Source organism: Pyrgilauda ruficollis, unplaced genomic scaffold, assembly GCF_017590135.1.
Source record: "Pyrgilauda ruficollis isolate IOZ18807 unplaced genomic scaffold, ASM1759013v1 scaffold45, whole genome shotgun sequence".
NCBI classification, from domain to species: Eukaryota; Metazoa; Chordata; class Aves; order Passeriformes; family Passeridae; genus Pyrgilauda; species Pyrgilauda ruficollis.
Genome location: NW_024526044.1, coordinates 2,851,655 through 2,877,325, shown reverse-complemented (window position 1 = coordinate 2,877,325; position 25,671 = coordinate 2,851,655). Strand labels below are relative to the sequence as shown.

Below are 25,671 nucleotides of genomic sequence, written 5' to 3'. Positions count from 1 at the left end.
ATATAATTCTGATCATTTTGAATTTCATGTTTCAGGTGAAAACTGTGCATTTTGCCACTCAGTTGCACTTTTTGAAGGCCCAGCTCACACGTGCACACCTCGCCTTCATCCAGCCCAGCTTTGGGGACGGGTTGGGGTTCCCCCAGTGGGTTTTGTTTTTAACCCAGTGTCTCTCTCTTGCTCTGCACAGAGAATCAGCACAGCAAGTGGAGATGGAAGGCACTACTGCTACCCTCACTTCACGTGTGCCGTGGACACAGAGAACATCCGGAGGGTTTTCAATGACTGTCGGGACATTATTCAGCGCATGCACCTTCGCCAATACGAGTTGTTGTGATGGAGAGCACTTTTTTCTGTGTTTTGGACTCCTTATTCCTTATTAAAAAAAAGAAAAAAAACACCCTTGCCCACATAGGGTGGAAGAGAACTGTTTGAATCTCCCATTGATTTGCACCCCTCAACTTTTTCTCCTTGCTGGACAATAGCAGCACTTCTAAGCTTGCTTCTGTACCCCTCGGACAGTTTGAGATGGCCCCTAACACTTAAAAGGCCATTTCCATGAGGATTCCCTAACACTGTTATTAACAAAAAAGAGAGAAAAAAAAACCCAAACCAAAACAAACAAAAAGAAATAAAACCTAATTAATTAAAAGCCCTGAATGTGGAGCACCTGAAAGAATTTGGGATGAAAAAATTAAAACGTTGAAACAAAAATTGGGGGAGAGAAAACTTTAGGTAATTTAGCACTGCTGTGGGCATAATCCTATAACCCGTGATCTCCACTTTGTATCACTCACTGCATCCGAGTAACGAAGGTGCCAAGTCACAGACCAAGTTTGAAGACAGACCCTTGAGTTTGGTTCTCTGACTGTAATGTGGCTTTGGGCGGAAATACTGACAATTCTCCAACAGACCTAGACAGTGCAAAAACCAACTGCTACCTTTCAGAAGGGTATTTTTAAAACCAGTCTTGGTGGTCTAAAGACAACCATGGACATTTATGAATTGAACTGCGTATGGCCTGTGATTGCAGAAAGAGTTAACCACACACTGTTTTCAGTTTGTCCACTGATGATCCCGTCTGCTCTAAAAATCATTATCTAGACTGTAGTCCTCACAGTCTTTCCCTTCTTTTTCTTCTTCCCTTCCCTCATTTTTTATTTTACTGCTGGATTATTATTCTTGTACAGACTGTAAAATGTATTATTTTGTACAACTTTATTGAAAATAACTTGTAGAAGATCTTTGTGCCTTGATTATGGCTGTACCTGTACAATGAGCTAAGATGTAAGTATGTTTGATTGCGCTGTACAGCTTTGTCAACCCTATCTGCAGCATTAGCTCAAGGTAGGGAAAATTTATCTGTAGTTTAGTTTTTCTGGTTTATAAAAGAAGGAAAAATACTGTTTAGTAAAAAAAAAAAAGGAAAAAAAAAGGAAAAAAAAAAAAAAAAAAAAAAAGTACAAATTGTGCAAACTTAACCACTTTAAAAGTGAGGTCTTCAACAAGTGACCAGATGTTGCAGCATCGTGCTTTTTAATTTTTAGCTTTAATTCATTTAAATCTCTATCCAAATGCAAAACATGGCTTGTTTCTACATAAAACCAAATTTTGCTACAAATTATAAATGTTAGTCTTTGGTCATTCATAGTCCTTTTTTTTGCTAAAGACAAAAAAAAAAAATTAAAAAAAAAAACAAACCAGAACAATAACAGACACGTAGGGCATCATGCAGGTCTGGTGACCATCTCTAGACTGGGCCAAATACCCACCAACCTCGGCTTGCGCTGCGTGGGCAACGACTACGGAATGACAAGGTGTGCACTGCCCTTGGATTTGGCCACTGAATTCCAGTTTCAAATGACATTTTTATTTCTCTTTTAATAAAGAGATACTTTAGAACCTTTTTTTGTTTTATATTAACTATATAAGTAGCTTAAAAGTGAAGATGTGTGGATTTTTTTCTTAAACTTGAATAATTTATGCAAATTATATGCTTAGAACAACATGTGGTACAGTAAAAAGAAAAAAGAGCAAAAATCACTGTAGCAATAAGAGAGCATGTAATTTTAGTAACTACTACACTGCTTTATATTTTATACCTAGGTGTTTTATGTCTCTGTGAGTGTGTTACTTTTTCATGTGTCTAAACCTACGTGTACAATTTGTACAGAGTCAGAAATTACAGCTGTAATAACACATCTAGAACAGTGTTAGCCTATATTACTCAAACACCCCTGTTCCCCCTTCATTTACACCCCTAAACTGATCTGGATCTTAACTGCAGTGACTTTAAAAGGAAAAGAAACAAAAACAAACACCAAAATTCTTGCCTCTTTGCCTTTCACACTAGCTTCCCTCCACCCAAGAGACCGTGTTGGCTTTCTTTGTTTGGGAAGAGATCCAGTTTAAATTCAAGTGAGGGCGTGGTCAGTGATGTCTGTGCAGCTAGATTTGCTTCAGGTATCGGATGCCTTTTCAATACTAAGAACTGCAACTGTTCAGAATTGTGACTTTTCATTTGCTTTTGTGGCTGAAGTCTTAAAATGAATCACACAGTCCATTTTCACTGGAGAGCAGGGATGTGAGGGAGTCACTGTCCCATCTCAATTCAGAATTACTTCCAGAAAACACTGAATAGTTGAAAAAATTCAGCTGCAGTTGTTACTCGCCTTTCAAGAATGATCTTTCCTGTTCACAGGTTTAGACAGTTGCCACCTGAACTTTGTAGAACTGTAGAAAACACGACTGAAAATAGGTCCCTCCAATGCAGAATGTATCCAGTGCCTGTAGGTGAAGGGCTGGCGTTTCCACTAGGTAAAAACGGGACGCACGTAGTGGAAAGGAAATCCATTGTGAGCCTTAATTTTAGTTACAGGAGCCAAAATCTTTATTTTATTGCCAACCCTTATCTTTTTAAGCCTAGGAGGAGTTGGTGTGAACACCAAATTTGTAAATGGAGAAAACTTGTAGTGGTGTGAGGAATGTAATCTCTTTTCTGAGAGAAACAAAGCACCTCCATTAAAAAAATTAACAAAATAAGCTTCTTCCTCTGATGAGGAGACACATAATAACAGTGAGCTATGTAAGACAGCAACAGTTTAAGAAACCTAAAGCTTTATATGAACAGATATGTTTAGGGGATGCTTTTTTTTTTTTCTTATGTGAGGAAAAAGGCAATTGTTTTGAATATGGTTGAGTTGCACAAGTACGGAGCGTGTGTGTGTCTTAATGTCTCAGTATTGCCTTTGTTAGTCTCTTTATTAGTCCATGCAGTTTGGTGGCCTGGTAAATGCAAGTCTTATTTTTAACAGCTTTCTTTTTCCTTTTTTTTTTTTTTAAATACAAAACCATAAAGCTTTAATGCTTGCTATTTAATAAGTAACTGTGTTTTCTTCTGTCTCTAATTTAGTGGCCATAATTTGCAGTTAATTGAACCATTCCAACCTAATGCTTACCCATATTTCTTAGTTTTGTTTTATTTATTTATTTGAACTTCTTGTTTTCATGATTGAGGACTGTCACTTCTGTCTCATTCATCTGTTTGGAAACTTCTGACCTTACAGCCAAAACTTAACTCATTCTACTCAGTATTCATCGTGATGCTGAAGTGTAAGATACCTGCAAATGTAAACACTACCACTTTTATTAATAAAAGCAAATACAGTGTTTTTAGGGCACATTTGCATCACTGTAGTTGAGGTTGTGTCAGTATTTCCATTGTAAACCTATGGAGGGTTGGCACTAAACTGCCCTAAGCTGAATCTTTGCCATACAAGGCTTCTGCTCAAGCGTGATTTTGGTGGGTTGGTTTTTCAACAGTTTCCAACACAAACTCTTGTTTCTGTTTTAAGTTATACAACTGTTTTGTTGGATGGGGGTTGGTTTAAAAAGAAAACAACAAAAAACAACAAACAAACCTGGTTCAAGATTGTTTTTGGCACTTCTGTAACTCAGAAATGGTTTTGATTTTAAAACAACCTTCGGCAAGCCAGTAACCTACAATATGGTCTGATCACTTTGGGTATTTTGTAAAAATAATAATAAATTGTAGAGATGTTGTGGTTTCAAAATCAGCTACTGTGCATTTGCAGTAACTTATTTCAACCCAAGAGCTTTTAGTAATTTGTGCATCAGAGCACACATTCAGTGTGGTGCAGCAGAGTTAACTCCTGCAGGGATAACTCCTAAAGATTTTTTTCTTTTTTAATAATGTGGAGAGATAAATCCACTGCAGACTAGAAAAGGATTCAGCTGCCTCTGAAATCATCAAAAACTGCTCTCAGAGGCTGAAACTGGAGGTCTGCAAGTTGATAGGAGCAGACTTTGATGCAAAAGCCTAGGAAGGCATCCTGGATCAGCTGTCATAGGCAGGAGTCCTGAGGGCTTTTCTTCATTTATCTAAAAGTGTTTTGGTTCGTGGCATCAGGGCAGGATTTAACTGAGGGTATGGCCTAACTCCAGAGGAAGGGAAGCTAACACTGCTCCACTGTGCTGCACAGAATTGATACCTGCAGGCTAATTTCCTCCTGCCAGTAAATCTATGCACAGATCTATTCATGTTCATGGCTTCAGAACTTGAGCACCTTGTAATTTGTCGTGGTGTGTTGTTCCTGTAAATGATGGAGGATGTTTTGTATTATTTATCTTCTTTTCCAATGTCAGAAGTTATGTGCCAGTAAAAACAAAAGACAAACACAGGAGATTGACCCCAGACCTGGAGGCAGAGCCCGTGACAGCTGAGTACCAGTCCAGTGCCTTAGTGACAATGCTCTTGGTGATTGGTGCTATACAAATGTCTTAAGAGTGATGAAGTTGTTCTAAGTTATAAAATTATGTGACTCATTGTGGAAGAGAGTAAATCCTCTTCTTTCCCCAACTGTACCTACTGTGCTGTGTGTATTCCTAGCAATGCTGGCACTCCTAAGACCTCTTCCATGGAAGTAGATGTTAAAATTCCTACTAATTTAATAAGCAGGACCAGGGCCATAGATTGCTATCAGGGGAAATCTCACACAGGAGCAGGTCCTCATCTCTAAAATACATGTTGAGTTTGTATAACAGTAAAAATATTTATAAGCAAACATCTGTTTGCAGTCCAAAACTAAACTGTGCCCTTCTTCCTCAGCTTGCTATCTCTGAAAATTCATCTGGGAAAAAAATCTTCATGTTCTATGACAACCTTTGAAGCGCCTTTGTAAATAAAATAAGCTACAAAGGGGATTTCTGAAGCTCTGCTGATGAAAGCCTGACACTAAAAAATCCCTCTGGTGACAAGTTCCAAGAGTGAGCCTATTTTAATCCTGGTCATGCTCAGTTGGCTTCAGTCCTGTGAGTGGATGTGTGTCAGGACAGGTAAAACTGCTTCAGAATTTTACTGTAGTGCACAGGCTGCCAAAACCTGAGCCATAAGTACTGGCTTTGGAATTGATTGTTTTGATCCCTGATTCCCATTAAAAGCTCAATCTTCTTTTTATCCTGGTTACTTTCAGTGTACTGAGCTGAGCAAAATGGGTGCAGTATAAAGCACAAATCTGACCTGGAAAAGCAACATGGGAGGAGGTGGGAAGGCAAATAAGATCTCTCACTGCATTAAATGTAAAAATAATAAGGTGGAGGTTTTTGTCTGACATCTGTGTCCTATAAATTTAGCCTGGTCCCGTGGAAAACAGGGAATTCCCCAGGGTAACAACACCATTGATACCTCTGTAACATGAATAACTGACCAAAAATGTGACAGACAATTAAAAATCCACCAAAAAACAAACTTAGAGATTTTCCTAATTTTTTTTCACTTAGGAAGTCTGACTCAAAATTATTGAATGACAGAACAAAATAAAACCTTTGAACATTGTCCCAGATAGGGAGGATAAATTTTTGAGGGAGAAAATGGTGACACTAGGAATTTTTGTGTAACATGCTTTCTAATGCTGGGGTACCAGCAGACAAATGTGAGCTAATTCAAAATTAAAATGTGAATTTATCTGTTCACTTTAATTTACCTAGTCATTTCATTGAATGAGTTGGTGAATTAATTATTTTAATTTACTACTACACAAGTTTGGAGAACGATAAGCCTAGGACAGAGGCAGTAATGTTGGGAATTCTCTCTGTTCTGTTGTTCTGTCATGCAAACTATTGTTTTAGGCTGTGAATTTTATGTGGATTATTAATAGTGAAGTACAATGTTTCTATCTGTAGTGTTCTGGTATTTGATGTGACTTTGGAACTGTATCATTCTTGCAGCTGAAATGCCAGCGCTGGCAGAGGGAGGAGCAGCTGTATCAGGGTTGGGAATGGCCGCATCAGAGGGGCACATTCCAGTTCTTTTTTTGCTACATTTTCAGTTTGCTGTTGGCAGGCTCAGAAGAGCTTCCACAAAAAGACAAAATTAGGGGTTGGGTGATAGAAGTAAATGCTGTGGAAGAACTCAAAGTATTAATGGGAAGTGTTTCAGACTGGTGCTGAGGTGGAGCCATGGAGATGTGTCCTGAGGCGGGTGTGAGGCCTCAGGAATATCTCAGTAGTTTTAATCTCTGTTCTCTTGCTGTTTGAAGGCACAACATCCAAAATGAAGTAACAAATTGTGACAGTTTTGGTGCTAACCCTGAGTTTTGTTTCTCACAGGGCAAAGCTCTGCTGGGATACAGAGGTTTGTCTGCGTAAGGCAGTCTGGAAGCCCAGAGCAGCCACGAGCAGCAGCTTTTGGGAACCTGTTTGTGATTTAAAACTGGGAAACTCAACAGCCAGCTGCTCTGTCCTGCAGCACAACCCAAACCCTGCTGCCTTGGGGTTCCGCTGCTTTCTCCTGTCCTCACCCCCCTCACTCTTGTGAGGGCTGATAAGAGAATAGAGCAGAAAGAAAGGTATGAGACAACTTCAGAGATCAAAATCCATCACCTTGGACACTGAAAAAGAGATTTAGGGGGGAAATACTTGATTCCCCAGGTGAGTGACCCAGTCTGGGATCCTCAAACAAATTTTCAAAGTTAGAGAATGATCTATCCCAAAAGACAAGGTTTATCCAATTAAGGAACTGGAAAAAAATAATTTTGTGCAACCATTAGAGCTGGGAGATAGTTTAGTGAAGGTGAGTGTAATGATCAGCATGAAAATCAACTGGAACTTGCTTTAAAGCAAGAAAATGTTTCCACCACAGGCTCATCTTGAGAAGCACTTGGGGCGTTGGGAGGCTCAGTGTTTAAAGCAATCCTCAATATATAAAATACAGTTCCAACTTTTAAGTTGACATTCGAGAGACACTAGAATGACATCACATCAGCAACCTCCAAACCACCTTGTTTTGTCTCAGAATATTCTTGGTTACCTGGTGAAGTGTTGTGTGTTCAATGTCTGGAATAACTGTTACCAGTACTTGAGGTACAAACACAAATGCTTCGTCTTGAGGCTCTGCTTGAGAAGGAAGAACTCTTTAGCCAAAACTCATTAGCCTAATGATGCTGCTGTAATTTCCTACTCCATTGGAAAGTTATTACCTTAACTCTAGTTGAATGTATTGGCTGCTTTGTAAAGGGCTAACGATTACAAAAATACAAATTTATGCTAAAAGAATTTGTAGAGGGCAAGGAGCAGAGGGAATGACAGAGAATGCCAGGGTGGATATTTTTAAAAAACGTATGAATAAAAGGCAAACAGTTTTGTTGGAAGTTGGCTCTTCTTTTTGGGATTTTTCTTCTGTATTTTAGGAAGGAACCAAATGAAGTTGGATGATTTCATCAGCTGTATTACATTCAGCCCTTTAGGCAGCAAATCCTGAAATACAGTTAAATAATTTGGTAAAAAATCAAGCAAATTTTGCTGTTGGAACTGAAACTTGAGCATTTGATACTTTGTTTATTTTTCTGTTAAATAACAACAAAAAAAGGTACAAAAAGAAAAAAATAATGTCATTTTCCATGTTTCTGTACTCTTCATTTTCCATGTATCTGGCTCTTCTTCACACACTTTCATTTTCCAGAATGCCTTTACTGCTTCATCAAATCATGCAGCAGAGACACCAAGGCTGACCTTCACTGGATATTTATTGGGCTCCAAATTCTCTGTCTCAAAACTTATCTCAAAATTTGCTCTCTGCCTCATCAAAATCTCATTAGATAGAAACTGTTACTCAAGAATATTTTACACATAAAATGTAGTCAAATACGCATTTAGGGAAAAATTTGTTGCATTAATTTGCTGCTTAATAAAACCTTTCAGGGACATTCAGGTAAATCTAAGTGCTTTTAGTCATGAACATTTCACTGATACTTTGTAAAACACAAATCCATATGGGGGAATGCAGTTGAACCCAAGAGACAACCATTGTTTCCATTCAAAATTGCAAAGGTTTAGTTAGCAAAATCAACTTCTGGTACATTTAATATTTCATCACATTTTAAGTGATATCTTGAAACTGTTCGGTTTAATCTGATTTTACCTCTTGTTTATTGACCTGAAGTGAGGCAAGCTTGGATATTGCAATTCTGCAAAGGGCTATTCAGCAAATGTCTGGCTGTTACAGATCTCTAGTTTCCTTCTCAAGGGAAGCTGAAAGTAAATGCTTTGAGTATTGTTAATTCTTTATATACTTTTAAAAAAATATTTTTTCTGTTACTGCAATCAAAATAAACATATAAATACATAAAGATGGAAAACTTCTAATTTTAAGATTCAGGCACTGAAATTGTATCATAAATGTATAATACCACCATGTATCTTAATGGCAATTGGTGCTGGGGGCTGTTCCCATTTTCTACTCAGTTAAGCAGGAAGTTTTGTACCATAATTATCACTGAAGTCCCACAAGTCCAGCTGTTGTCACCAGACAAAACTGTTACCTGCTCTGAAAACGCTTTACTGAGGCTAAGAGTGCTTCAGGCCATAAGCTCTGGCACAATGAAATTCTCTGGGCTGCAGATCCCAATGTTCTGCCCAGGAGATGCACAGCAAATTTGGGTTGTGGGAAGGAAGATTCTCCTACCTATATAAAAATTGTCATGCAAAGTGTATTTAGTTGAACTTTCTGTAAAGAACTAGATCTACTCCTAAGCCTCATGAAATCTCAGAATTGTGGTTTTCCCATTCAGTTTCATTGGAATGTTAAGTTCTGGGCTCACTTTTTCTCAAATTTGAAGTTCTCTGAACCTTCTGTTAAGGTATTGTAATGGTTACTCTGAAATCACCTCCAAAGAACTTGCCTTACACCTAACAGCTGATACAGGAGGTGTAGAGATGTTTCTTATGGGACTCTCAGTACCTTTTCTTTCTTGGTTTGGGATGGATTAAATTCAGGTCTGGTACTTTCTTAGGAAGCTCTGACTGGTTAATCACTCTGTCTGTTCCAAGTTCACTATTATTTCTCACATCTATGGGATGGAAATTGCCTGCTAAACCAAATGGGCATGAGCCAAAAACTTTTTCTCAAGGATGTTTCCATTGGCTCCCAGCCTCAGCTTGTCACTTCACTCCCAGTTTGTCCCTCATAAAAAACGACCACAGGCACCGGGATGCCCTCACTGTCCCCCTGCCTGCAGTGGAAAACGTGGAAAACCTGTCCCTGGGTGCTCTGCTTCAATCCGTGTCGTTTATCCCGAAAAAGTCTTTTTTTCCTTTCTGCTGGCAGAGCAAAAAGAAGATTATCCCGGGCTCTCCTGGCTGTCGGAGCAGTGATCCAGGAAAAGCTGCTTCACCACTGTAGGGCAGCACAGGACAGCACAACTCTGCTGTGCTGCAGCTCAGGTGCTTTCTCTCTGTTGAGCTTTGAAGTGCAGCAAATCCCTTGATTAGCACAGCAACCACATTTGAACGACTTTTTTCTGTTGGAGATCCTGTAACTTATTTCTGAACAGGGTTCTTTTTAGCCTTTCTTACATAGCAATGCATGGAAGACAATGTAATGTCCTTTTACTATTTTTCAGTTAGAAACTGAATGAGAATAAAGGACCTTTTAAATAATTAGTCAGCAAAACTCCTGGTTGGCCTCCAAATCCCAGAACACACCCTCACCCTCCCTTTTCTCACAGTGAAACTCTTGTACAGCCGGAGAACGGGAGTGGATCTGAAGAGACACAAAGGGACTGTTTGGTCTCACTTACGCCTCTCTCCTTGCCTGAGGCCTGATTATGTGATCAGTTTTCATTGTGGACTTGCCCCCTGTTCATCTAATTCCCTGTCCCTCCCTTCCTTGGGGACACTCTCGACCCATTATCTTTGCTCAGCATCCCCAGGAAGGTCCCAGGCTGAGCAAAACCCATGCTCCGGAGATCCAGCTTTGTGGATGCTGATGTCTTTGCTCAGCATCCCCGGGGTGAGCACAGCCAGCGCTCTGGGGATCCAGTTTTGTGTGAGGGAACAAATCCCGTGTCACAGAACCGCCCAGGACAGGGGACATGGCACTCACAGCACCTCTCCTCTGCCCGGAGATGCCCACTGTCATTCTCCAAAGTTACCCCTTTTTTTTTTTTTTTTTTGGGGGGGGGGGGGGGTTTGTTTTCCTACTTGTCAGTTTTTCTATTCTACTCTAACATCATTCCTATCCACTTGCTGTTGTTCAGCATCCCCCTCATGCTTCCATGGGAGGGACGGAGGGAACTGCTGCTGTCCAGCTGCAGCCAGAAAAGGAACACATCCTTTGGAGAACATTTCCTTCGGGGCAACACATCCCATGGAGAACACATCCCATGGAGAACACATCCCATGGAGAACACACCCCTTGGAGCAACGCATCCCTTTCTTTCCTCCTCCCTTGCAATTCCCGTCCGGTTGCTGCTGCGCTGGGAAGCTTTGCGGGGCAATTTGATGTTACATTTGCACTGGTTCTTTCTCCCCTGAGGGGTGCGTGCCCGCGGCCCGCCTCCCCTCACAGCCTGCCCGCCCTCAGGGGCCCCGCCGCCGCCGCCATCCCGGGCTCCCGCCCCGCCCCGCCGCCATTCCGCGGCGCTCCGCCCGTTCCGGCCGCCGGGCGGGGAGGGCCGGGCCGGAGCCATGGAGGACGCCGATTACTTCGAGGGCAGCGCGGCCGAGTGGGGCAGCGAGGCGGACGGGGGCGCGGTGAGCGCCGGGGGGAGCGGGGCGAGGGATGACCGCAGCCCCGGGCGGCTCCCGGAGCAACCCCTGGGCATAGATTCCGAGAGTTCCCCTGGGTCCGGAGCATCCTCCGGGACAATCCTGGAGTATTCCCCGGCAGGGACCCCGGGTGGGTCCCGGAGCGTCCCCCGGGCCCTCCCGCTCCGCCGCGGGCGCTGCGGGCTGAGGCGATAGCGCCGGCGGTGAGGGCAGGGGCCGGGGCTGCGCCGGGCCCGCGGTTAAACAGGGAAGGCGGTGCTGCTTTTTGTGCGTTCTCCGTTAATAATCGCTGTTTGTCGGGGTGCAGGTCGCTTGCGGTGCTGAGCCGAGGTGTGTGTGCTGCTGTGGGCAAAAAGAGCCTGAATATGGGAGTGTGGGGGGAGACGGGACGGGGAGGCTGACCTGACTGTGCTTGTGAACAGCAAGATGATGAGGATGGGGAGGGAGAGGATGATGCCGAAGTCCAGCAGGAGTGCCTGAAGAAATTTTCAACGCCTGATTATATAATGGAACCGTCTATATTTAACACGTTAAAGAGGTGAGTGTGACCTGGTGTGTGTTGTGGTGTGTTCGAGGTGTCACTTTGTATGGAAATGTCTCCAAATATATAAATGGTGCTGTTGTTTTCCCTTTAAATTTAGACTTCTATTTGTTTTTGGTTTTAATATGACTCATATAGTTATTTTGTAATCCTTTCATCAGATATTTCCAAGCAGGAGGTTCTCCAGAAAATGTCATTCAGCTCCTCTCTGAAAACTACACTGCAGTGGCACAGACTGTCAATTTGCTGGCAGAGTGGCTCATTCAGACAGGTACGATACAAGATACAGAGTATTTTGGGTCTATATTCTGTCAGAGATATCTGAATTTGTGGCAAATTTGATCATCCACAGGAAGTGGATTGTTACAAAGTTGTCATCCTGTATGTGGCTAAATCCTTTATAATAATAGGTTTATTCCACTTGGAGAATAATGAAGCAATATGCTGATGAAAGGCCAACAAACTGGTTATAGTTATAAAAGGTTTTATAGTTGAAACAGCTTCATAAATTATAGCTTCTTTTTAATTTCATTCAAAGGGCAAGGGTGCTGTTATATAGACAGTATAAGCAGTGTTTTTATCCTGTAATGGAATTAATTATGTAATCGTTATTACATTATCAGAATTATTGTACTCTGATTTCAGAAATGTAGAGCTACTCATTGCTATTTGTGTGTTATTTTGTAGAATACTATCAAAGCTACTGATAACCAATACTTAAAAGGATGGACTTTAGTGTGTAGTAACGTGGCTTTGTGCCCCAGCCCTGGTGATCCCTTTTTTGGGACACCCAGTAACAGTCCTGGGCATTGCTTTTTGTGTGTCTGATGAGGAGAGAAAGGGGAAGGCTGTGACCTGAGATCCTAAACAGTTCAGTATTTAGGAAAAAGAAGTGGAAAATCTGTAAATCTGTATCAGTGTGGCTCAGTAGCAGAACTGATGGCTCTCCTGTCATCTTCTCTGTGCTGATAAATTTTGGAGTAGTGTCTGTTCTCATTGGGAAATGTGAGATGCTGCTGCTGTGTTCCACTGGACTGCATTGCATCTGCCAAGTGCTTTGTTCCTTCTGTGCAGGTGTTGAGCCAATGCAAGTTCAGGAGACCGTAGAGAACCACTTGAAGAGCTTACTGATCAAGCACTTTGACCCTCGGAAAGCAGATTCCATCTTTACAGAGGAAGGAGAGGTGTGCATGCAGTCCCTGTTGCTGTCCCATCCTTCCTAGATCCTTCATCTGATGGAGTGGTGAAGGGAAGGCAAATTGACTCTTCAAAGCTCTTTGGCCGAGGAACAACTGGTTTCAGAAAACCTGCTCTGTCTCACTGGAGTCCTCAGAGGTTTAGAGAGCTTGGAAATTTGGAATGCATCCTCCTTTGTAGTAAAGCTCTGTAGAACAACTCACAGGACTGCTGTGAGGTAAAAGCCTTGCTTTTTATGATCCTGACAACAAGACATTCTTAAATTTCTCTCTTGCTCCGTTCTTTTCAGACTCCAGCCTGGCTTGAGCAAATGATAGCACATACCACATGGAGAGACCTTTTTTACAAATTGGCAGAAGCCCATCCTGATTGTTTAATGCTTAATTTTACTGTGAAGGTACTATGCATAAATCTAATTAATAAGAATATCCATAGAGAGCTAATTGTTCTGGCATCAAATATTAGTTGTGGTCTTGCTTGTATCTTTTATGTATTCCTGCTAATACTAATTAATAAAAGTACATCTTGGTGGGAGGACTTGTGCTGCAAGTTGCAGTAAGTGTAATTTCCCAGTTTTAAGTACTGTTTTTTCAATTTTTGTTGAGGTGTGGGATTTTTCTCTTTTTTCCCTTGTTTGTTTGTTTTTCTGTGATCTCTGTTTGAAAATTCTGGATTTCTGGTGCAGTGGAACATCTCAGTCAGTTTTGTATGTTTCTGTGACAAGAAAAGAATGTTATCTTTTGGTCTGCTCTGCTACATTTTTAATTATTATGCTTTATTTTTGCTACATCTTCAATGATTTCCTCTTCTGTAAACCACAATATAAATGTGAATTCCAGCCAATGTATGCAGAGGTGGAACTCAGATTCTCTGTGTTCTTCTAGATTTGTTAGGATATCAGAAATAGAAATGTAAATAACACAAGATTTCTGTGATGTTTTTATTTTTATAGCTTATATCTGATGCTGGGTATCAAGGGGAAATAACCAGTGTTTCAACAGCATGTCAGCAACTAGAAGTATTTTCCAGAGTCCTGCGTACATCTTTGGCAACAATTTTAGATGGAGGAGAAGAAAACCTTGAGAAAAATCTCCCTGAGTTTGCTGTAAGTTTGGTTTTTTGGGGGTTTTTCCCCCCCCCCTTTTATGTGAAAAAAGAAGTGTTCTGCTTTCCAGTTAGGAGGTACAGAGATCACTGTGGGGTTGTAGCCAATCTTGATGTCCTGCAAAAGCTTATGAAGAGAAGGTATATCTGAGTTAAAACAGAAATTTATGCTTTTTGGTCATTCTGTGACCAATAATTCTTTGGGTTGCTTATGTGACACTTCTTACATTTATTAAATGGATTGTAAAAAGGTGGTGGCAGAACTGTTGTCTTTCACACGTACTGCAAGATCTAAAGATCAGTAGTGTCAATCCCGTGGCAAATGAAACTAATTCTCTTATCATCCACATCAGTGTGAAAGTTGCCATCTGAATCAACCCAGCATTTCAGTGTTCAGTAACAGCACAATGATTTTCAGCTGGCTTTGAACGTCCCTTAGTATTTAAATACTGCAGAGAAAGTACTGAGAATAAATAGAACAGATTTTCCTCTCAGTTTTCTCAATTCAGAAATGAAGTTCTCAATTCGGAAATTTCTCCTTGTGTGGTGTCAGTGCTTTTCTGTATTTTCCTCTTGGCTTTTGGGGTTTGGGCTTTGTTTTTTAGTTGTTTGTGCTTTGTTTTTTTGGTTTTTTTTTTTTCCCTTTGCAATCTTGCTGTTTGTTTGTTTTTCCCCCCTTTTGCTCTCACGCCAATGTAATCACAGAAGGACACTGGGATGTTTTCTTGCTGTCTGCTGAGGTTTGTGCTGTGCTTCCACAGAAGATGGTGTGCCATGGAGAACACACGTACCTCTTTGCTCAGTCCATGATGTCCATCCTGGCCCAGGAGGAGCAGGGCGGCTCCGCGGTGCGGCGCATCGCTCAGGAGGTGCAGCGCTACGCCCACGAGAAGTGAGTGGCAGCTGTGGCACCAGGGAAGTGGAACTCACCGCAGCCTGTGAACTCTGCTGGCTTTTGCTCGTCCTTCATCACCTCTCACCAGCAAAAGGAGAATCTTTAGCTGCAACAGAGCTGTTCTTGTAGCGGGGCTTGAAGTTGTGGGACAGCAGGAAAGTTCAGTGTCCTGTACCAGAGAGACCTGAAACTGGAAAAGCAAAGACCTGATGTTTCTGTCTGTTAAGAAATATCTTTTTATTTTTCTGTTAACATTTTGGAAATGAACAAGGCAAACACAGGCCTATTTCTGTAACTACCCTAAGGCATTACATCCCATAGAATATGCCCTGTTGACTCAGTGAGACTTCATCTGAAATGTCTGAATTAAGGAAATAAGTCCCTGTGTGTGTTTGCTCTTCCTGCAGAGGCCATGATGCCAGTCAGATCACCTTAGCACTGGGTACTGCAGCCTCCTACCCCCGAGCTTGCCAGGCTCTGGGGGCAATGCTGTCCAAAGGAGCTCTGAATCCAGCAGATATCACTGTCCTCTTCAAAATGTTTACAAGCATGGACCCACCTCCAGTAGAGCTGGTCGGTATTCTCCTGTTTGTAACCTCTGAAACTTATTTCTGTTACAGAAGCACTCAGAAATGGGGTGGCTTGTGCTGAGTGTTGTATGGACACAAAAATTAAATCTGCACTCATTTGTCCCTCTGTAATTTTAAGTAATGACTAAAAGTGAAGCTGCTACTTGCATTCTGGTTTGCATCAGCTTCACGGTACTTCAGTTGGGGTTTTTTAATCATTCCAAGTTGTGTTTTTACATATAATTAAATTAAAGACTGTTTCCATAGGAAATAAAGATGGCAAGGAATTAATTCTTTTAAAAAAAAATCCCTGCCCACTTTATCAGTTTGTTATAAGCAGGCCTAAATTATACATTTCACATTTCTCACTGTGTTGTTCTAACATGGGTTTTGGTAAGAAAAGGCAAGACTTTGATACTTTAGAAATATGGTCTGTAACTGATTCCTTTTTTTTCCCTTTTTTTCTTTCAAAAGTCTGTGTCTCTTCAGAAAGCTGTTTAATGTACTCTTAAAGGAAAATGTGTTTATCTTGTTCTATGCAATGTATACCAAATGCAAAAACTCCATTCTTAGTCACCTCTCATGATTGTCAGGCTCTGATAAAATGTTTTTTCTCTTCACAGATTCGAGTGCCTGCATTTCTGGACCTCTTCATGCAGTCCTTGTTTAAACCAGGTGCTAAGATCAACCAGGATCACAAACATAAATATATCCACATACTGGCATATGCAGCTAGTGTTGTAGAGATGTGGAAAAAGGTAATGTTTGCTTCTGTGAATAATATCCTTTTTTACCTGCAGCAGCCTGCCTGTGCTGAAGAAAATGTATGGTTGTGAAGTCACTCGGTTTAAAATAATACATTCAGCTTAGCTTAGTTATTTTAATATGAAATGCTTCTGCCTTCAACTGAGGTGATTAAAAAGTGTAGATCCTGATGATCAAACAAAAGTCTGAGTGCACTAAGAATTAAATAAAGCAAACATCCTGGTACTTCAGCTCACTCGTAATTAATTCTTCTGAAACTTGCTTGTGAGTCTGAATTGTGAGACACAGGTTGCAATCCTAGGCTTATTGCAGGTCAAGCTCCTTTCCTTAAATAACCAAAGACATCTGCAACTTTTGCATTCCAACTTTGCAATAATTTTGCAGAACAAGAGAGTCAGCATCAACAAGGATGAACTCAAGTCGACCTCAAAAGCCATTGAGACTGTTCACAATCTGTGTTGCAATGAGAACAAAGGGGCATCAGAGCTGGTTGCAGAACTGAGCACTCTCTATCAGTGCATCAGGTGAGCAGAGAGGCTGGGAGTCTCTCATGACTCATAAATCCTGTCTTTCACACACAACTTGTCCTCCTTGGGTGGCAGAACATTCTTTTCTGTGCCACTGGAAAATGATGGCAGATTACTTCAGGTTCCTAATAAAACTTCCATTGATTTTTCATGCTGCTGTGCTGAAGTGATGTCTCTCTGCAGGTTCCCAGTGGTGGCCATGGGTGTGTTGAAGTGGGTGGATTGGACAGTGTCAGAGCCACGGTACTTCCAGCTGCAGACTGATCACACCCCAGTTCACCTGGCACTGCTGGATGAGGTAAGAGTGTCTGGAAACTGTGCTGGAGACCAAGAACAGTTCTGGTTCTTGTGCAACACTGAGTGCTTGTCATTTGCAGTAAGGCAGTAAATATGCAGAGGTTAATCTATTCAGAGTAAATTGTTTGGTTTTGTCAGCTCAGCATTATTTATGCCAGCAAAACTTGGACATCATAGAAAAGATGGAATGCTGTTCTAAATTAATTTCTGTCTGGCACTGAACATCAATGCAGACTTGTCTGGTGCATTGTGTTTTAAATTGCAGTTCTGAGGATCTCACTCTCCTGTGTTGTTTGCAGATCAGTACATGCCATCAGCTGCTTCATCCCCAAGTTCTGCAACTTCTTGTGAAGCTCTTCGAAACAGAACATTCTCAGCTGGATGTGATGGAGCAGGTGATACTCAGAGGATTCAGTATTTTTTGTCATTTCTCATCAGTCACTCTTACCAATTCAACAGCTTTTCCTCTCACAGCAGGGTTAATGTAGAAGTGGTTAAAATGTAGCACAGCAGATATTGAATGAATAAAAATTGCACACTCTGAGGGCAAGTTCTGAAGTGTTGGCTCTTCCCTCCCTTCCCCATCAGCTGGAGCTGAAGAAGACTCTCCTGGACAGGATGGTCCACTCCCTGAGCCGAGGCTACGTCCTGCCCGTGGTCAGCTACATCCGCAAGTGCCTGGAGAAGCTGGACACCGACATCTCGCTCATCAGATACTTTGTGACAGAGGTCAGCAGCAAAAACTCTTTACTGAAGTCTAGAGATCAAGTTTAAAATCAGCTCCATGTGCTTTGGATATTCAGAAATACTTCAAGTTCAGGTCAGAGTCTGAGCAGTGTCTCAGTGTTCACCAGGATGTGATTTGGTCCTCCTGATCCTGACTCCTGGAAGTAACAAGGTACTCATAGAGCACCCTGAGAGTACATAACTAATTACTTGCACTTGAGACCTCTTGTTCTCCATCCAACTACCTGTATGCTTCCAAGACTGGTGTATGAATTAAATGTTGTCCCTCCTCCCCCTCTAAGTGCAAGAATAATCAGTTTTTGTCTGCTGTTTCAGGTGCTTGATGTGATTGCTCCCCCATATACCTCAGACTTTGTACAGCTTTTTCTTCCAATCTTGGAGAATGAAAGTATTGCAGGCACTATAAAAACAGAAGGTGAACATGATCCTGTCACAGAGTTCATAGGTAAGTCACGTTTATTCCTTGCATACCTGCTTCCTTTTGTGTCTGTTACAACTTGCAAATAATGTTTAGAAGGAAGATTGCTAAATATAGGAATGCCTGCCAGCTGTTTTCACAGACAACTTCCCTTTTAGGGGCCTGTGTTTAGCAATTTTCCTGTGATCAAGAATCTGTGGGTAGTAGTGGGGAAAGTGAAGATAAATACTACTTTTTGGGAACTAGCACTGCAGCAAGGAAAGAAAGGAAGGTTGTCTGTCATAATATTATATTCCATCCTAAACCAAAACATCTGTCCAGACCCTAAAAGCCTAATTATTTACATAATGCAGAACTCCATATGCAAATATATAAATCAGAATCATTGTAACATACTGAACAGTTTTTTTTTTCCTCTCCTTTTAAGCTCATTGCAAATCTAACTTTATTATGATGAACTAAGCAGTGGAAAACATCAAGAATGCAGCCAGAGCTCATGGTCACTGCTTTGCCATGCTCTCCACCAGTAAGGTTCTACAAATGGGCAAAAAAAACCCCAGCAAAAACCAACAAACCTAAAACCAGGAGGAAAAGGCTGAAGGGTATCTGCGTGACTTGCATGGTGACCTTGAAATTCTTAACCAGAGGAATGTTTGTGTGTCATATCAGAGAACTGTTAATGTCATTGGGAAAATGGAATTATACCAAAGGTCTTTCTGTTGTTACACAAATCAGTATAAATCTATGTTCTGAAGAAGATAGATGGCAAGAAACAGATTTATTTGAAAGAACATTACTTTGGTTACTTGCAGAATCTGTCCCTGATTCTTTGTAATAAACAAAATATGAAAAACAGGTAAGGTAATTCCTACTAAAACCACTTTGCAGATAATTCTCTGAATAGGTCTTGAATGCTCTGGGCTTTGATGTTGCAAGTTGTTAAAGATAGGAATTTGTGGGACTTGCTCTGTGCCTGCAGCACAGAAGCCCTAATGTCTGTCCTCCCCTTTGCATTGTATTAGAATTCTAAATATCCTACATGAAAACAAAAAATGTGTTTTGTGTAACACAAGAGGAGTTGCAATAGCCAGGGTTAGTTTTGTATTGAGAGAGGAATTCTATGTGAGTGTGTTACCTTTCAGAATCTATTTTTTGCTAAATAGATGCATCAGATGTTACTGGTAAGTTTCATTACCGTGTCATTACTGTCCCAAAATATGAAATGTGTGCTGAAATTTCATTACTGCTTGTTGTGGCTTTGTTTTTATACTGATCTCTACTTCGTCCTGGCTGATGCCAAACTGTGGGAGAACACCCAACAATATAACTTACCTTTAAATAAAGGTGTTTGTTCTTTTCCAGAGAAGTCTTTCAGTTTCATTAAGATGACTCATTCTCTCTGTTCAGTGGGCTGGATTCCTCTTTACACCCCTCACTTTTAAACAAACAGTCATTTTCTTGAACAAGCCCATTTTGCTTCTCCAAGCACATCTGTTTTCTGAAGAACCTCCTTTCTAAAAGACACTGAAACTCTTAAGTCCAGCTGGATGTAAATTTAAAAAGCAAATCACCTGGAAAAGGCAAAAGTTGCTTCTGTAGAGGATGTTCTGAACTTCCTTGCTTATCTTTGAATAGAAGATTTACTATTATTCCAGCCAACTCTCATTTAAAATTTGCCTGAGACCTCGTTTTTGTAATTCAAGTAAACTGTAGAATTAACAGCAGAAATTATTCACCCTTTAGAGAATCTATTTAGGATACAGCCCTGTACAAGCTCTTGGTGATAATCAAGAGCAATTTGCTCTGTGTCTATGCAGCTTTGCCAGCAGTTTAAACAAGGTTTATTTTTACTTTCCTGTGTTCTGCTTGGTATCACTTCCTCTAACCAGTTCCTCTGTAGATGATTTTTAACTTGTTAAACTCTGAGTGCTGTCACACGATCCCGTTCTTGCCCAGTTGTTTGAACCAATATTCTTGCTGTATAAAACTGCCCACCAGTCCTTTCACAATAAAAAGACCAGAGAAAGCAGCACCATCCAGGTAGAGACAACCACACACCTCTATCAATAAGCTCTTACAATAAATACCCAGTCATGTAAGAGAAAAAGTCTGTTTATTAAATCAGTTAGCAATGCCAGGTAATAACATCTGATATGGCACTGATTTGTCATATTAGTGAGGAGTTCTGGGTTATGGCAATTGATGTTTTGCCTCTTTAGAAGAAAAAGGGCACAGTCACATATTGAAACAAGAAATTTGAGCACAGACAAGACTACGTAAGAAGTGTTTAGACTGTCTTTTGGTTAAAGTAATTCCCATTACATAATTTTGGTGGATAAAAGCAACTTCATTATTTAATAATTCCAACACCGCTGTTTCACCAGGAGCTCAAGAAAACAAGGTTTAATATTTTTAATTTATCATGTCCAGACTTATCATGGCTTTTGCATCATTGCAACATACTTGGTCAGTACTGTTGCAGAATTTAAAAGAAGCTCTAGACCCAAATATTGAGTACACTTTTCCAGTACATCTACATGATTTGTATTTAAAAAAAAATAGATATTTACATGTACAGGTTCTGTGATTCAGTCAGTGTGATTTTAATACTGTGCATCAAGGTAGACAAACTCCTTCATGGGTGAATAACTTCAAGATGTAAATAAAATTAGGGCAGTTCTGCATTTTTTGAAGGCATTGTGTGTTGCATCTGGGCTAATTCTGCAGAACTGCCTGGTGGTGTTGAACTGTGAAGGAGTCTTAGGCTACGATTCTTTAAACAAGAGGAGGTTGTGCTGGGAAGCTTCCCAAGTACCTAAACACAAAGCTGTTCCATGTAGATCAAGGCAGTATGGGATCTCCATATGCACAATCCTCTTCAATAGCCAGATTGTAGTCTGCTCCTCTTCCACCCTTGTAGGCACTGGTCACAATCCTCAGCCACCCTCTTTCACCCTGTAAAGGATTTAATTTGCATTGTAAATTAGGAAACACAGCTGTAGAAACTGTGTTGGTGAGTCTGTTCTGTCTGCCAAATATGAGTGATTTAAGTGAATGAGGAATTCACTGAAGCTGAAGTGTAGCCCTGGAGTCCTGGGGCAACCTTCTTTAGTGAATTTACATCTCACTCATCCAGTCCAGGTATGTGATTGGATTTTTGCCTACAACTAACAGCAATTTCCAGTTGCCCATAACAGGAGCTGCACGTCCTTGAAAGGCAGAATTTGGGACAGAGCTGAAAGTTATTACTCAAATAGCTTTGGCCAAATATCCTTGTCTTCAGATTGACTGGGTGTCAAACTGGTAGTCTAATTCAAAGGAAGTTTCAGTTTTATATCCACAGGCTGTAGTTCTGCCAGTGACAAACCCCACCCTCCAAAGGCAGAAGTGTGTTGCCGTGTCTCCTTACCCAGGGCTCACCCCAGGAGTTACGAACTATCCAATATTCTGTCCCGTTTTCCACTCCCCAGCCAGCCACAGACACGATGTGGTTCACTGTAGGGGAGGGGTTGTACTCTGTGTACAGCCCCCCTGTGTAGGCATCCAGCTTTTCAGTAGCCATTATGCCACAGCTGCAAGAAAACAGAGAGAGGAGGTTTCATACAAGGGGATCAGGGCAGGGGCCTGGCTAAAAACCAACTGGTTTTGTTGTATTTTGAATTCTGATCTCAGTTTATATACAAACTAGAGTCTGCATGTTAGAGCAGAGCTGCTGACATGTGCTAGAGTGAAAATGTACACTGAGTTTCATGTTTGGGTTTTTTTTACCTAATTGGTCCATTAGTGTAGATTTCTGCCATCATTTTTTCTCTTCCACTGACAGACCCATAGTCAGCAACTTTCCAGAGAGTGTAGTTCTTGATCACATGGCATTCTCCAAAAGTGACACAAGTTCCACACTGGTTGAACTTCTTGCACTCTGTAAAACAGAGATGAGATTACCACTGGAGATAATCTGCAGGAAGGTGCTTTTCTTCAAGTGAAGTGATTGTAGGACAGTGAGCTTTTATAACTTGAGGCAAATATTAATAACTTCAGAGTAATTATTAATAGATATTCTCTCTGGTGAACTCAATTATTTCCTGGAAACCACATTTGAAGTCCCTATTATCACCACTTACTGTTCTTTACCTCACAGGTGTAAATACTTTGTTGAGGACATAGAGAAACCATTCCAGTCATACATGACCAAAGGTTAAATTTCTCCTTTGTTCAGCTTGAGGTGACACTTGTAAATGTTTCATTAGAGATTGTGTGTCACAGATTTAAGAGATTAAGTTAAAACCATCCAGCTGTGCAAACTTGCCTGAGCATGATTTAGTGCTACACTGTCTGGAGCAGGAGACACACACAGCCCCGTTAAGCAAACCTGTTCTATCAGTCAAACAGCAGGAACCAGTACTCTGAATACCCAAAACATTTTTTTAATACACTAAGATCTGCTAAACCTGGGAAGAAATCCTACAGCAAAGCAGAGATATCCTACTTTGATCCTTGGCTTGGTAGTTGTTGCAGGTCTCGTCAGGGATGCCGTGCTCGTGGGCGTACCTCCAGACCCCGGAGTGGTCCCCACCCTCACAGGAGCCAGCATCAGCACAGTCAATGACATTCTGCACTGACAGGTAGGCAGAAGGCCAAGCACCCTTCCTCTTGATGTTGATTCGGTCTGTAAGGATAAGAAACTGGGGTTTGCTGCTGGAATACGTCGGTGGCTACACATTGCAACTGGTTTTGAAACTGTCTCCTCTTCACTGAGCCTGTAAGTGGTTGCAGACAGCAGCACTTGTGGTTGGAAAGGCTCTGCTGTCTGCAGTGAGGAACTCAGCGTGACCTAATTCAAACCAGAGGCTGAGCTATTATTGTGGGTTTCCATTAGCAGGGTTTTTTTCCATTAAAAACTCAGCAAAAACATGGAGATGAGTAAGATCTGTCTAAAGCCTTGAAGAGCCCTAGACCTTTTAATTCAAGCCACAGCTTCTGAAAACTCCCAGATCTGATTCCTGACTTTGACAGCAAAGAGTTTTCAAATACACATCATAAAAACAGCTCTGAGCAGCATCTTTTACAGGAGTAGAGATTTATGTATGAGCCCGTGCATAAACATGAGCCCATGGAGCCCAGGCTGCTGGCTCTGTGAGACAGCTCTGAAAGTCTAAATGCAGGATAAAGCTATCTCCTTGCTGTTACATCAGCATCTCACTGTTATCCTGCCATCTCAGACAGGCACCACCACCCTGCTGCCTTCCTTTGTCAGAAACAACAAGCTTACTTGGAGGAACAGCTTCCTGACAAGTATTTACAAACTGCTTTTCTGCATTAACAGTCTTAACTGATGCCACTGTAGTACTTTAAATCCTATTAGTACCAACACATTCAAATAAACTTGACAGAACAGGGAGCTATCATCCCAGCATACTCTTCCTGCAAGTTGCTGTATTTCACTATCCCAGTACTTCACTCCACCCTGGCAGGTGTCATACCTGTCCACATCCTTGTGTGCTCCATGATTCCTGCTGTCTGCTCACACCTGCATTATCTTCCCCCTTCTCCCCAGTTTCCCCTTTACAGCTAATTTTCCTACAGCCTCCCTGTGCAAGTGGTGCTTCTCCAGCACGAAGCTGTCGCACGCAAATCATGCATTCTCTCTAGAGCCACTACTTCTCCATCTGTAGCAAACCACTACTTCCCCTTGACTAAGAAAAAGGCTGAAATCAGACTTCTGTGTCTGTTGCGGTGGTCAGTGTCCATGGAATAACAGGGCTCCTGTAGCAAATACCCCACAAGAGGCATCTTCTTTTATTTCCTCATTGCCAGCATGGCTGGAGACCCCCTGCTGTAGTGAGGTACCAGAAGGGGGAAGGAGACCTGAGAAACTCTTTTGCATCTGCTGCTGCCACCACCACACCTCTGAGGGAGGGCAGAAATGCCAGCTCTTACCCCAGGACCTAAAGAGCAGTTTGGGAGGAGCTATGGCCACATTCCTTCTGCAAACAGGTTTTTAACCACAAACCATCATTCCCCCCTTGCTGCCTTTGGATGAGGTGGAGACAGCCTCACTCTGGTGGCCTTTTCTATTGAAAGCAACCCTCCCTGCCTTCAGCCTTGGGCATTCCACTGCTCTGGTGTATTCACAGACATCTCAGCCTCGGTTTTGCTGCGTTAGTCACTGCAGTGATTTGGCACCTCATACCAGCTGTCAGTAACCCGAAGCTAAACTTGCTTTGCTTCCCAAAAACTCCCGATTCCAGCAGGGAGCCCACCCCAGTGAGCCCGAGGGTACCTGCCAAGGCGCTGGTGCTGCCGTGGGCCCAGCAGGAGCCGCAGTACTGCGGGATGTGCTGGTTCCGAGTGGTGCTGGCGTAATTCACCCCATCCACGTTCCTCCAGTCCCAGCTCGGCGGCAGCGCCGACACGTCCAGGTACTCGTGCGGGCGGGGGTAGGTCCTGCGGGGGAACGGGACGAGGAGGTAGCGCCGGCATCCCCCGGAGCAGGACGGGCGGGTGTTATTAAAAACAAAAAAAAAAAACCCAAAAAACCCCAAAACCCACGGATTTCACCGAGTTTCACAACGAGCCCGCCGGCGGCCGCCGGGGTCACGTGACCGCGGCGTGACCGCTCCGGCCCCGCGGTCTCGTGACCGCTCCCCCCCACACCGGACCCGGCACGGCCCGAGCGGCCCCGGGCACCCCTGAAATCCCCGGACCCCCCTGAAATCCCCGGGCTCCCCTGGGCACCCCTGAAATCCCCGGACCCCCCTGAAATCCTCGATCTCCCCCGGACCCCCCTGAGCACCCCTGAAATCCCCGAGCCCCCCCGGGCACTCCCGAGCCCCGGCAGTGCCTGCCCAGCCCTTCCCAGCGCTCCTCTCCGAGCCGGCGGTGGCCGGGAGCGCACAAGGGAGCGCAGCGCACCTGAGGCCGGGCGCCTTGCGCGGGGCCGGGCGGTAGCAGTGCTGCCCTTCCCTGAAGTAGAGCCCGGCGCGGGCGGGCGGGCAGAGGCAGCCGCAGAGCAGCAGGAGCGGGATGAGGAGCGGCAGGAGGGGCTGCAGCGGCGTGGCCATGCTGGGACAGCGGCAGCTCCCGGGCTGCGGCCGCACCGGGGTTTGAGGGCGGCGGGAGGGGAGGAGCGGAGGGCCGGGCCGGGCCGGGCCGGGCTCACCTGCGGCGGGCGGGGACAGCGGGCCGGCCCTGCGCCCTCCTCGGTGCCGCCTCAGGGTGTCTGATGGAGCTCTTGGGAACGAGGAACAAACTCAGATCCCGCCTTCCCAGCTCCCAGCTCAAAAATTTGGTCACATGGGTTGTGACAAGAGTGTCTGGGACAGGCCCTGTTAAAGGTTTTTTCACCTTTGGCCTAACACCTCAGCATTGTCCTAGACTGTGGCCGAGCGCCAGACTGCGACTGGTTTTTTTTTTTGTTTTGTTTTGTTTGGTTCTTGTTTAGTCCCAAATTCTGGATTTCTCAAGCCCTTTAATGCTAGGATTAGCAAAGGAACACAGGCCTGTGTCCATTTTCTAGGCTGCTCCTGAAGGTTCTTTATTATTTGCTA

The 25,671-nt window shown here is 42.7% G+C and overlaps 3 protein-coding genes across 5 annotated transcripts in view; 2 read left to right on the top strand and 1 right to left on the bottom strand.

Moving 5' to 3' along the window:
• GNAS (GNAS complex locus) overlaps positions 1-7,667 on the top strand; it is an 87,041-nt gene extending 79,374 nt beyond the window's left edge. Inside the window, exons 6-7 of one of the 2 annotated variants that reach the window (XR_005956060.1) lie at positions 191-5,355; positions 6,628-7,667. Coding sequence is in view for 1 of the 2 variants with exons in the window: in XM_041478600.1 (XP_041334534.1) it covers positions 191-337 (147 nt within the window). In the remaining variant the exon portion in view is untranslated. Of the gene's footprint in view, positions 1-190 lie in introns of both variants that reach the window. The other variant, XM_041478600.1, reaches the window with a different exon arrangement.
• A 3,248-nt stretch (positions 7,668-10,915) lies between these two features.
• NELFCD (negative elongation factor complex member C/D) lies at positions 10,916-18,684 on the top strand. 2 transcript variants are annotated; one of them, XM_041478502.1, is made up of 15 exons: positions 10,916-11,049; positions 11,487-11,602; positions 11,767-11,876; positions 12,680-12,789; positions 13,092-13,199; positions 13,755-13,907; positions 14,668-14,798; positions 15,209-15,374; positions 15,994-16,128; positions 16,520-16,659; positions 16,846-16,960; positions 17,259-17,354; positions 17,548-17,688; positions 18,022-18,151; positions 18,552-18,684. In XM_041478502.1, the coding sequence occupies exons 1-15, from the start codon at positions 10,984-10,986 to the stop codon at positions 18,584-18,586; spliced, it is 1,752 nt and encodes a 583-aa protein (XP_041334436.1). In that variant the 5' UTR covers positions 10,916-10,983; the 3' UTR covers positions 18,587-18,684. The 2 variants fall into 2 exon arrangements, with proteins under 2 accessions (XP_041334436.1, XP_041334435.1); XM_041478501.1 differs by lacking the exon at positions 18,552-18,684 and having other exon boundaries at positions 18,022-18,517.
• Positions 18,685-20,220: 1,536 nt separating this feature from the next.
• Positions 20,221-25,264, bottom strand: CTSZ (cathepsin Z). Its single transcript, XM_041478549.1, has 6 exons — positions 25,037-25,264; positions 24,405-24,568; positions 22,611-22,790; positions 21,893-22,043; positions 21,534-21,696; positions 20,221-21,079 (listed from the first exon to the last, which is right to left on the bottom strand). Exons 1-6 carry the CDS (start codon positions 25,183-25,185, stop codon positions 20,966-20,968), a joined length of 921 nt encoding a protein of 306 aa, XP_041334483.1. The 5' UTR covers positions 25,186-25,264; the 3' UTR covers positions 20,221-20,965.
• Positions 25,265-25,671: the final 407 nt, after the last annotated feature.

Coding starts and splice junctions, on each gene's coding strand:
- NELFCD (XM_041478501.1), top strand. CDS start 10,984: ATGGAGGACGCCGATTACTTCGAGGGCAGCGCGGCCGAGTGGGGCAGC. Junction 11,877..12,679: donor AGAGTGGCTCATTCAGACAG/GTACGATACAAG, acceptor CCTTCTGTGCAG/GTGTTGAGCCAATGCAAGTT. Junction 17,355..17,547: donor AGCTGGATGTGATGGAGCAG/GTGATACTCAGA, acceptor CTTCCCCATCAG/CTGGAGCTGAAGAAGACTCT.
- CTSZ (XM_041478549.1), bottom strand. CDS start 25,185: ATGGCCACGCCGCTGCAGCCCCTCCTGCCGCTCCTCATCCCGCTCCTG. Junction 24,569..25,036: donor CGCAAGGCGCCCGGCCTCAG/GTGCGCTGCGCT, acceptor GTTCCCCCGCAG/GACCTACCCCCGCCCGCACG. Junction 22,791..24,404: donor CAGCACCAGCGCCTTGGCAG/GTACCCTCGGGC, acceptor TTATCCTTACAG/ACCGAATCAACATCAAGAGG.